The 12,522-nt window shown below is 33.7% G+C and overlaps 1 protein-coding gene across 3 annotated transcripts; it reads left to right on the top strand.

Annotated features, from left to right (window-relative positions):
• The first annotated feature begins 4,852 nt into the window (after positions 1 to 4,852).
• Positions 4,853 to 9,284, top strand: LOC25482831 (pentatricopeptide repeat-containing protein At2g35030, mitochondrial). 3 transcript variants are annotated; one of them, XM_024778320.2, is made up of 3 exons: positions 4,853 to 7,068; positions 7,575 to 7,849; positions 8,999 to 9,284. In XM_024778320.2, the coding sequence occupies exon 1, from the start codon at positions 5,141 to 5,143 to the stop codon at positions 6,998 to 7,000; it is 1,860 nt and encodes a 619-aa protein (XP_024634088.2). In that variant the 5' UTR covers positions 4,853 to 5,140; the 3' UTR covers positions 7,001 to 7,068; positions 7,575 to 7,849; positions 8,999 to 9,284. The 3 variants fall into 3 exon arrangements, with proteins under 3 accessions (XP_024634088.2, XP_039690194.1, XP_024634094.2); XM_039834260.1 differs by having other exon boundaries at positions 4,853 to 7,087; XM_024778326.2 differs by having other exon boundaries at positions 4,856 to 6,839.
• The last annotated feature ends 3,238 nt before the right edge of the window (positions 9,285 to 12,522 follow it).

Genomic DNA, 12,522 nt, shown 5'->3' with positions numbered 1-12,522 from the left:
TAGAATCGGAATCGTAAACATATTTAATTTATGCTAGAATCAAAGTGAAGAATTAAGCTAGGTTATTACAATTGAATCTATGTTTTATTTTTTGTGTTGAATTTGTGGAAGCCATGAATTCATGATGTTGAATTTGGGTTTTATTTGTGGTTAAATGTTGAATTTTTTATGGGATTTTTTTTTTTTCCTGATATATTGTATAAATGTTGATGAAGTTCATATGAATATGAGGTTGTGGTGGGAGGAAGAAGATGAAGAAAGGGAAAAAAAATTAGGTGTTGGTGGCTCAATGTGGTATACAATGGACCTGCCATCGAATGGTCAAAACAATATCAAAAATATTAGACATTAAAAAATAAACGGACAGGACCAAGATGATAAACGGAAGAAGATTTACGGGACCAAATTGAGACACTTTATAGTTAAGGGACCAAATTGAAAACCAAAAATAAGTTAAGGGACCAAATGATGTATTAAGTCAATAGATCTCTTATTCCTAAACAAAGCTTTGTTGCCCTAATTTTAACCTAATATTTTAACCTAATATTTTAGCAACTTTTCCCTCCTTCAAAACCTAACCATATTTCCCAATTCCCCTCCTCCAAACCCTAACCATGATTTCCTAACTTCACTCATCCTAAAACCTATCTAATTGATTTCCATAAACCATATTTCCTAACTCCCCTCCTCCAAACCCTCACCAATATATTTTAATCATTTCTCCTAAACCGAAATCTCTTTTTAAAACCATACCTTTCTCTTAAACCGAAATTTCTTAATCAACATGGCTTCCAGAAACATTCAGACTTTGCTGTCATACCACTGCCTCACTGGTAACCATATCTTCATTCCACTCTGGTTTAAACTAAATATATAGACTTTTGCTCTTATTCCTCGCTGTTTTAAAGTATAAATCATTCTTTCAATCCCTTTCAATCTTTTGTAGGTCCGTTGATGAAAAACCCTCTTTCCGATCTTGACAAAGCAATCAACAAGCTGAGACTGAAATACAGATCATATATTGTTGAATATGACATTGATGTTGTGTGTGTTTTTTGCGAAATATACCTATTCTTAATTATTTGCATTCTATTTTATCAACGTTTATGATGTTTTTGTTTGTTTTTTTCTGTGGGTGACGGACAGTTTGATATACAGTTGACTGATAGGTTTCACAAGAGTATCCCCTACCCGATTTTGACCCCCCTATGAATTCTTGACAAGATGAATTTGCAAGCAACTTTCGATGACTATCTCCCCCCAATAACATCTCTTCTTGCTTATCATCACAATATCACTGACATGGTTCTTGATTTCGAAAAGAAATTAACTAAGTATGATGTTACTAAAATTTGCATGGTATGATACACTTTTCGTGTTCACCTTAACTTCTTTTGTTCTTTTTCCGTTTAGTTGATATAAGTTACATGGATTTCTAATTTTGCAGATTCTACTTTACACCGGCAATGTTCCGCAGATGCTTGATACACTCTTAACAACTGTGAATATTATCGATGATTGCGGTAACAAATGGGTTCGTGAGCTAACTTTTGCAAATTTTCCTTATGAACACTTCAAGATAGGACGGTGTTGGAATAGATTTGTGGAAGCTCGCAGGCTCCATGAAGGTGTGAAGATCAGGGGGTGCTCTGATGGTTGGGTCACATGATACCATCTACCTTGATATTATTTACAATTAGTCCATGGTTAGAGTTTTGGAAGCATCTATTATTTTGTCTTTGAATTTAGCAAATGTCCCTTGAATTTCATAAATAATTTAGCCTTACTTGCTTTGGTTTTTGATTTATATATTTGTGTTTGTGCTGCTCAAACAATTTAGTAACGTGAATTTTGATAACAAGGGAAACTTATATGTGTGTGTATGTTTTTGTGTTGCTGAATCAATTTAGTAGCATAGCTGTGTTACTAAAGCATTTTAGTAGCATAGCTTTTAGTAACATTATTAGTAACAATTACTACCTTTTGGTGACACTTTTAGTAACATTATTACTAACGATTACTAATCCTAATCTCTAAAATATGTTTTGGGTGGAAACAAACTAAAATCCTAATCCTAATTTCTCTCATTCAAGTAACTAAGAGATTTCATCCACATCTCTAAAGTAACTTTTTGGTGGAAACAAACTAAAATCCTTATTTCTCTCATTCAAATAATTACGGGATTTCATCCACATCTCTAAAATATGTTTTGGGTGGAAACAAACTAAAAATCCTTATTCCTCTCATTCAAGTAACTACTAAAGATTTCATTCACATCTCTAAAATATGTTTTGGGTGGAAACAAACTAAAAATCCTAATTCCTCTCATTCAAGTAACTACTACACATTTCATCCACATCTCTAAAATATGTTTTGGCGAGTCAACTATGGTAATTCTTAAGTCAAAAAAAATGCCCCATCAACAATATTAATTTCATTTTATTCATATTAATCTTTATCAAAAAATGTTGGGCATAATTTTATTCAACTTCAACTACATCCCTTTGTTTTGCGCCCCCTCCCTATTTACATGCCAATTCTTAAGTAAAACAAAGTGCCCCATCAACAATATTAATTTCATTTTATTCATATTAATCTTTATCCTAAAATGTTGGCCACTTCCTAATTTTGTTCCACTATTTTGTGCTTATCCTGATAACTAATACTCTTTATTGCTCAACCGACATATCCTACTAACACGTATTGCACCTTTTTCCTATAAATAATGGTAAACATTGGTAAAGCAGAATATTTTCAAAGTAGAGCAATATTGGCACCAAAGAATACCATTGTTGAAACCAAAGTAGAGCAATTTTCCTGGTGAAGAAAATATCTATTTGAGTTACGATACACCTTATCATAAAAACATAGATGGTGACGCAGTAGATGACATCCACACTCCTGAATTCCTCAACACCATTGTGGCGTCCGGATTGCCAAATCATCGGTTGCGACTGAAAGTAGGAGCACCTGTCATGTTACTCAGGAACATGGATCAAAGTTTGGGCTTATGTAATGGTAGGAGATTGATCATTACAAAGATGGGAAAATTTGTGCTCGAAGGACGGGTAATATCTGGTTCTAATATCGGTGAGAAGGTGTTTATTCCAAGGTTATCACTAACATCATGTGATAATAGAATTCCTTTCAAATTTAAACGAAGGCAGTTTCCGACATCTGTCTCATTTGCAATGACTATTAACAAGAGTCAGGGTCAGTCGCTAGAACATGGTGTCTATCTACCGTCTCCTATTTTTCACATGCACAGTTGTACGTCGCAATATCACGGGTTACTTCGAGGGGTGGTTTAAAAATATTGATTAATGACGACGACGGTGATGATACCGATGTTGCATCAAATGTGGTCTACAAAGAAGTTTTCCGTAATGTGTAGGACTTTTTTGTGTACTATTCATTTTCTTATTTATTGAAACTATTTGCATGTCAACGAACTTCAATTTCCCTTTCAAAATTATATGTTATTTCAAAGTAACAGGAACTACGTATTAGAATTATGGAACAATAACAAAGTCTTTGGTATTGACATTTTGCTTTAATTCACGACAATTTTTAGATTCACGCGAACTACAGTGTCTTATTTTTTCAGTGAATATTATATTTTTTAAATGACACGTGTGTTAGCACGGATCAATGGTCTAGTAATAGATAAATAAATAATCCACATGTTGTTTTGCGTACATTTGTTCACAACATTCTCGTTGTCATGTGCATCAATCTGTTTTGAGTTTATCAAATAATACGAGGAAACGTAAAAAAGGGACAGTTTGGAAATGCATATTTGATGATAGAGAACACATATATTAGTATATTATTCATTTTAAGGTGCATTGACATTACGTATGTTACTAGTATAACAGGATGTCTCCACGTGCCTTTTTAATCATGTAATTATCATTAAGTGTATATTTGATTCACGGTGGCAAGAATTCACTTTGAGAGAATTGGTTCTATAAACTTGATTTTAACTAAAATTGAGTTGGAGATAAAACGGGGTGTTTGAATATAAGTAAAATTGAGTTGAATTATAAAATATGTGTAAGAATCAATTTTAGAATTAAATGTTTCAATTTCTTTAAAAATAAAAGTTAGAGATCTTAACTTAAAGTATAATCTCTTCTAAATGCAAATCAACTTTACTCAAAAGCAATCAATTGTAATTCCTCTACAACTAGGGGTGGGCATCGGGCGGGTTCAGGCTCAAAAGCTCGACCCAAGCCAACCAGTGGGTGAAGGAATGAGACCCATTGCTGCCCAATTTCCAGATTCGGTTTTTAAGGGTTGGGTTCGTGCGGGTCACGGTTTAGCGGGTCAGTTAGCTCGGTTTTGAATTCAACATAAAATATTTTGCAGAGACTAAAAAAAAAAGCTTCTGGCATGTATATCAATGGTTGCGTACCATTCTATAAAAACGCAAAATGAAAGAGAAGGTCACGTGTGTTGTTTGTGTGTTGACTATAACAATTGAATTTAATAGATTGATAATTTGGTTAAGAGAACATAAATAGAAATAATTTGTTGAAAAATAGTGAAAAGTGTTAATTCAACTATCTAAAAGTCAAAAAGTTGTAATTTCCAATACAAAACTATTGTTTTTAGTTTCCATAATCATTGCCCTGAGAACTTCTCATCGGTTAGCAAGACCCTAGTAATAATAATAAAGCTAGCATAGATGTAACAATAGACATTGAATAGTCGGAATCACTCACCATAAAATAGGCGTCTCCTGTCCACTCAGATTCATCACACATTAATATTTAATTAAAAACAATTAATTAATTATTTGTCTTATAACGCAGGCGGGTTCGGATACCAACGGGTCCAATTGTTTCACGCAGACCCACCCGTGCTAACTCGTTCTTAACTCTATTTTACTCTGCTAGACCCAATGACCCGTATAAAACCGCCCATTTCACTCATTTTTTGCTCGGTTTGGGCGGGTTATTTTGGGCCGCGGGTTTTTGTCCACCCCTATCTACACCTGAAACCGAACATGAAACATGCACTAATAATGCTATGAAGTAAATATATTCATGAGAATTTAACATGTGAACAATATGTCGGGATAGTTCTATCAACAACACCAACACTCTAGAATATGCATCAATCATAATCTTCGAATATGAACAAGCTTTATTATCATTTATCTCACATTTTCATCAATCTTCCCAAACTCAAAATTACTCATAGCTACTACCCATTTCAAATCAGGTCATCATCCACTGCCACCCTTACTTCAGAAATGAAACGCTGCAATTACTTCATTTCAAAGCTATGCAGAGAAGGTCAAATCAACGAAGCACGCAAGGTGTTCGATGAAATGTCTGAAAGAGATAGTTGTTTATGGACTACAATGATAAGTGGGTATATCAAATGTGGTTTGATTAATGAAGCTAGGAAGTTGTTTGATAGACTGGATGCGGAGAAAAGTGTCATTGTTTGGACTGCGATGGTTAGTGGATATATTAAGATAAATAGAATTGAGGAAGCTGAGAGATTGTTTAATGAGATGCCAGTTAGGAATGTTGTGTCGTGGAATACGATGATTGATGGGTATGCGAGGAATGGAAGGACGCAGGAGGCTATGGATTTGTTTGGTAGAATGCCGGAGAGGAATGTGGTTTCTTGGAATACGGTTATGACGGCTTTGGCGCATTGTGGGAGAATTGATGATGCGGAGAGGCTTTTTAATGAGATGCGGGAAAGGGATGTGGTTTCGTGGACTACTATGGTTGCGGGTTTGTCGAAAAACGGGAGAGTTGATGACGCGAGAGATGTTTTTGATAGGATGCCGATTCGTAATGTGGTTTCTTGGAATGCGATGATTGCAGGTTATGCGCAGAATGGAAGGTTTGATGAGGCTTTGAAGTTGTTTGAGAGAATGCCAGAGAGAGATATGCCTTCGTGGAATACAATGGTCACAGGTTTTATTCAAAATGGGGATTTGAATAGGGCAGAGAAGTTATTTCATGCAATGCCAGAAAAGAATGTCATTACTTGGACTGCTATGATGACAGGATATGTACAACATGGTCTAAGTGAAGAAGCGTTGAAATTATTTAACAAAATGCAAGCTAATGATGGGTTAAAACCAACCACTGGAACTTTCGTGACAGTTTTGGGTGCTTGTAGTGATTTGGCAGGTCTTCCTGAAGGACAACAAATCCATCAAATGATTAGTAAAACAGTTTTTCAGGAGAGCACATACGTGGTATCAGCGCTGATAAACATGTACTCAAAATGTGGCGATTTTCATGTTGCAAAGAAGATGTTTGATGATGGACTGTCCGGGCACATGGATTTGATAGCTTGGAATGGTATGATTGCCGCATATGCACACCATGGATATGGCAATGAAGCAATAATCCTATTTAATAAAATGCAAGAATTAGGTTTCCAAGCCAATGATGTCACTTATGTTGGACTTCTCACAGCTTGTAGTCATGCTGGTTTATTTGATGAGGGGTTTAAATACTTTGATGAGCTTTTAAAAAACCGATATATGCAAGTAAGAGAAGATCACTATACTTGTTTGATTGATCTTTGTGGTCGTGCCGGAAGGCTGGATGAAGCTTTAAATATCATTGAGGGACTCGGAAAAGAGGTGTCACTGTCTGTTTGGGGTGCACTCCTAGCTGGATGTAGCGTGCACGGGAATGCTGATATTGGGAGGCTCGTGGCTGATAAAGTCTTGAAAATGGAACCAGAAAATGCAGACACCTATTTATTAGCTTCAAATATGTATGCTTCTGTTGGGATGAGGGAAGAAGCTGCCAATGTTAGGATGAAAATGAAAGACAAAGGGTTAAAGAAACAGCCAGGTTGTAGTTGGATTGATGTTGGAAATACTGTGCAAGTATTTGTAGTCAATGATAAATCACATTCTCAATTTGAAATGCTAAAGTATTTACTTTTTGATTTACATATAAAATTGAAGAAGAATAGGGAAATACCAGACAATGATTTGTTAGTTGATGTCTAAATTTTGTAGTACTAAACTACAAATCCTTGTTGGTTATAGCTCGGCTTATACAGTGGAGTTGACTTGTGGTGAGATTTACTGCCCCTGGTACATAACACATTTACTCTGATGCAAATTGTTGATTATTAAGTGTACTTTGGTGTCTTTCACCTCCCAAACAAACTCATTAACATGTACGCTGTTATTATAGTTTTTGATAGGCAAATGTAAGAAGTTAGTTTGTTAGGGGGAGGAGAAAATGTTAGTAGTAGAGGTTGAACCATGTACCTCCTGGATATAACTCATTCGGTGTCCTGACTCAAACCACCGAGCTACTCCTTCGAGGACTGTAAACTGTTATTTAAATTACATAAGAGTAGCTTATATCCTCTATATTTCTAAATAATAGCTGGCTTCTCAAATTTTCAGTCTTTGTTTACAAAATAGTATTTTAACTGTGAGATTGATACATATACTGTATGATGCTTGTTTAATCAGACAATAAAAAAGAACCTTCCTTATGAGATTTTTCATTTCAACTGAGAATATGTTGATCATCAAATAATACTGAATCTAAGAATTTATGTGTTTGCAGAATAATTTCAAGTGAAATTATCTGCCACTTTTTGATTGATTGTATGAGATAATGTGATGTAAGAGCAAGCAAAGAGTTCAGAATTCAAAGGCTTCACTGGCATTGGCAGACTCATATACTCAGCCTGGTTGCCCTAAATGTGCTTTGTTAGATGAAATGATTTTGCTATAGAATCAGTTTATGGAAAGCAAAAGTTGTTGCTAAATGGCCTGATTACAAACAGAAAATTGAAGACGCTTCAATGCAACACAATCTTGTCATGTCCATTCTATTCCGTAAGTCGATATACCATTCTGCTTTTGGCTTCATATGATTGGAATCACTTAAATGCAAATGTTGCTAATTATAAGAGCTACTGTCATGTTTCTATTTGTTAAGTTGGAAAAAAACTTGTGTGAAAATTGAGGGTTGACATGTATTGATTCATCCTAAAGGGAAAGATTGGAAGAGGGTTATATAATTAGTTGGGGGGTTGCGATAGAATTAGGGCTTCGATTACAATTTTTTAGGCGTTGACAATTTATTATCTGAATATATTGCCTTTGCTAAGACATGTATATTGCCCTAAATGTGCTTTTTTAATTAGACGAGTATATTGCCTTTGCTAAGACATGGTTATGCAATTTTCATTTAGAACTTAGTGTCAAACATTAGATAAGGAAGTAGCTGTTTCATTATGAAAGTATACTTATCAAAATCCATTTTATTAAGTATACTTATCAATCCTTGATTTCTTACCGGATTGTTGATAATTTTTCATTTTGTTTCAAGAAGGATATTTGTTGATAGTCATTTTTCTGTTTTCATCGGAATTGTATACTCTTGATTGTACAATCTTAATGTTTTCACTTATTAACAACCTATCCATGTACCCTAAATAAGAAACAGCAGACTATAGGACATGCATAGTACTGAAATTCTATGATATAGTTATTTCCTGCTTCCCAATCATATTTGGTGAGCTCAGATTCTTGCAGATTTAACTATGATCTAGCAAACATTTGTTCCGTATGTTGGAACAGAAGGCTTGAAACAACATATGGTAGATATCTAGCTTTGGTAGTTGCTAACAACTCTTGGTTGCAGCAACATCTACTTGGTGTATTTTAGAATTGCAATAATAGAACTTGTTGTCATCACCGTAAAGAGATGTGCTTAAAAGGTTACTATAGCAAAGATAGGATAGATACATATAATAAGGTATATGAAGAGATATGAAAAACAGAGGATGATGAATTACATCTTTACAAGTTTTACATTAAGAGTATGATACTTCATTAACCGTTTAACCTTTTTATTCTAAAACTTAGATGTAGTAGAATACTACCAAGCTTCTTTGGATTTCAAATTTAATACTGATTTGTTTGCAGATTTCCCCTTTATGGTTTATAATCAATTGAAAACTCTCTTTGATGTTTTTTCAGATGCAGTTCTTGCAGGATGTAATGTGTATGGAAATGCTGATACAGGGAAACTTTTAGCTAATAAGATTTTAAGAGTTAAAGTAAAGAGTGAGAACATTTATTTATTACTCTCAACAAATGTATAGTGGAAAAGAGCTGCCAATTTTAGTATGAAAATCAAGGACATGGGATACATGAATCTACCATTTGTTGTCGGTAAGTCATATTCTCGATACTAGGGGAAGGACATATATTAACTGTTCATATATATGAATCAAGATCCGTTGACACCGGGTGTATTTCCTTGTTTCGGTATTATGATATTTTAGTTTAAACATTAATGTCTATTTGACAATGCTTTGAAAATAGACTAGTACCAGAATGAAGAAATATTGTCCCTCTAATGCCTAGGTACAACCTGGACTTTTTGTTTTAATAGACTGTGTGAATGTTGAACAATAATTAATATTATTCTTTTTATGGTGCTTAGTAACATAACAACAAATTGGTTTGACTAAATGTGACACTAAGTTGTTTTTGCTCATTGGTTTCTATGAGAAAGTGACCCTAGTAATCCTGAATTTAGCAAGTTGTTTGAATATCCACAAATTAGTTGAAAATCATAGATCTAACATGGCTTATCGTAAATTTTAATGTGAGACAAAACATACTATCTTGTCAGAAAATAATTGGAAGATGATTTATGTCCAGACAATATGTTTGTGGAGAATTAATTGAAAATGAAGGAAGAAGAGAGATTTTAATAGGTTAGCTTTTGTCCTGGAACTACAAATTCAACAAATCTTTTTACGACATTGTAAGTTAGCCACGAAGGCTCTTTTGGGTTTTGAAACAATGACCACTTATTACTTGTTACTTGTTAGGGTATTCCTTGTTCCATTTGAATCCATAAATGTCATCCAATTTAAATCTGAAAATGTCTCTTTTAAAATTAATTTAGGGGTGTTTTTCTTTTTTATATGTATCAACCAAAAATATAATATTTTAGGGTTCCAAAAAATGTATCAAAACAAAACTATCGCTATTTGGTACTCCATTCGTTCCAAAATATTTGTCATATTTATAAAAGAAAATTTTCTCAAAAAGATTGTTACTTTTAGTTTCCAATTATTGAATATGTGAGATTTTAGGTAAAAGGAAGAGAGAACAATATGAGCTCTGAGTATTATCAACAATGACTAAATAGTGGCATAGGTAAAAGGAAGAGAGATCAATATGAATTCCGAATATCATCAACAATGACTAAATAGTATCATGATACAAAGACTAAATACAAATCCCTATTATAGAGATACATAGATTATGTTTAATGTCAGATTAAGTTTAATATCTGATATGTGGCCTAATAAATTACATGATGTTAAATAACTTCTTTTGAGAGAGAAACCATTTAAGTAGCTTGTTATCAGACTTCCCATATGTCGTCAACGTGTTGCACTAAAACATCGGCCATGCACAAACACTTATGACAAAAAATCTGTCAAAATGTCCTATTTTTTTATAAGGATCTTGCTAACTAATGCCCCTAACACACTACTAAAGACTCCATAAATAGAAGTTTTGACCAAATAATAATTACATTACCTTTTATTAAAAAAAATCTTGATTTAATTGCATAACCGATGCTCGGGGCACACTATTTAACATTCTTCTATAAAACAAAATAGATTGTGAGGGTTCAATCGGCCACAAATTTGTGGTTGATTTGGCCACTACAAATTTGTGGCCGTTTCGGCTGCCACAAATCACCAATAGTAATAAAAAAATAAAAAAAAAAGCTTAATTGCACTTTTCCTCCCTATAGTTTGCCAATTGTGCGATTTTGCACCTCATAGTTTTAAACGAACGATTTTGCCCCCTATAGTTTTCCCCCCTTTTGATTTTATGGTCCCCATGACATTTAGTGCTGTTTTTTTTTATCAATTAATGTGTGTCACGTGTGTAATTCCATTTTTTAAAAAATAAAAAAAATGGTATTTTTTAGATTTTGAGAGAAAGGGGCACATGATTTTTCAGATTTTAAGAAGAAATATCACATGCTTCCTTTTCTCAAAATCTGAAAAATACCATTTTTTTAAAACACACGTGGTACACATTAATTGATAAAAAACAGACATATAAACACTAAATGTCATAGTGACCATAAAATCAGAAAGGGGGAAAACTATAGGGGGCAAAATCGCTCGTTTAAAACTATGGGGTGCAAAATCGCACAATTGGCAAACTATAGGAGGAAAAAGTGCAATTAAGCCAAAAAAAATATTACCAATTTGCAGTGGTTATAAACTACCACAAAAATTGTAGATTGATAAAAATGTTGTTTATGGTGCTAGACTAAAACAATATTAACATTTTGCAGAGTATTTCGCAATCACAAATACCAAATTTTGTGGCAAATTTGACACTCACAAATACCAAATTTATTTAAATTTGTGGCTGTTTGACCCTCACAGTTTCAAAAATTTGCCACAATATACTTGCTATTTGTTTTTTTTATAACAAATGGCAATTGAGTTGAAATTTAACATTATTTGTGAGGGATTTTTGTCAGCCCAATGTTCGTAAATTTGGCCACAAATAAGGATGATAATTATCGTGTGACAAGAGTGGCTTAGACTGGTTATCAAAATGAACAACTAGACTTGACATATAACCATATAAGTGACAAATATGATACTAACAAACAAACTTGAAGAAAAAGATGCTTAAAATGGGATTAGGATGCTTAAAATAGGATACCAAGATCCTATATGGCTCAAGCAAAATAGGACTAAAACATCGATAGTGAGGGCGCATATAGAACCATGAGACCAAACAGTGACCAAAGAGGAGGCTTCACGGTGACCGGAGACGATGTGCCAGATCTAGGGAGGTGAGGCTTTTGGTGGAGTGACATTGTCAAAACTGGTTGCAACAACGGTGGCCGTGGTGGGTTACGACCAAAACTTTGTGAAAAAGCAAGGGAGAAAACTTTTATTATATTCCTAACCTTTTGGGAACTCGACAACAAAACAGTGACGATGGTATTCAAGGAGAATCAAAAATATATTTTAGATATCATGTGGAATTTGTGAGATTTTAGATAAAAAGAAGTTAAAAAAATAAGAGCTATGAATATTATCGTCTATCGATAATGATTAATAGTAGTGCGATACACATGACTCAATGCTAATGCTTATTTATGGGATCCATAGACTCAATTACTAAATAAAAAACAAATCAAAATAAATCTAATCCTAAGAGATACTTTAGATTAATATAAAAATAAAATATATTATAAGATGTTTTATAATATTCTAACATCAACTTTAATTACTTATTTTTCTATTGTATCCTCTAATCGAGTTATTGTTCTACATTAATAATAATTGGGTTAATAGAGTTTTATCCCCTGTAATATAGGACACTTTTGGTTTTCTCCCCTGTAATTTTTATTTTTAGATTCCGTCCTTGTAAAATAAAGATTCTTCAAGATTGCCTCCTGAGCCCTGTGACTCAGCAGAATCCATGATGTGGCATTGTTT

Source organism: Medicago truncatula, chromosome 1, assembly GCF_003473485.1.
Source record: "Medicago truncatula cultivar Jemalong A17 chromosome 1, MtrunA17r5.0-ANR, whole genome shotgun sequence".
Classification (NCBI taxonomy): Eukaryota; Viridiplantae; Streptophyta; class Magnoliopsida; order Fabales; family Fabaceae; genus Medicago; species Medicago truncatula.
This window is presented reverse-complemented; position numbering and strand designations above follow the sequence as displayed.

Bases quoted from the DNA above. Each gene is read 5' to 3' on its own strand.
- LOC25482831 (XM_024778320.2), top strand. From the start codon at position 5,141: ATGAACAAGCTTTATTATCATTTATCTCACATTTTCATCAATCTTCCC.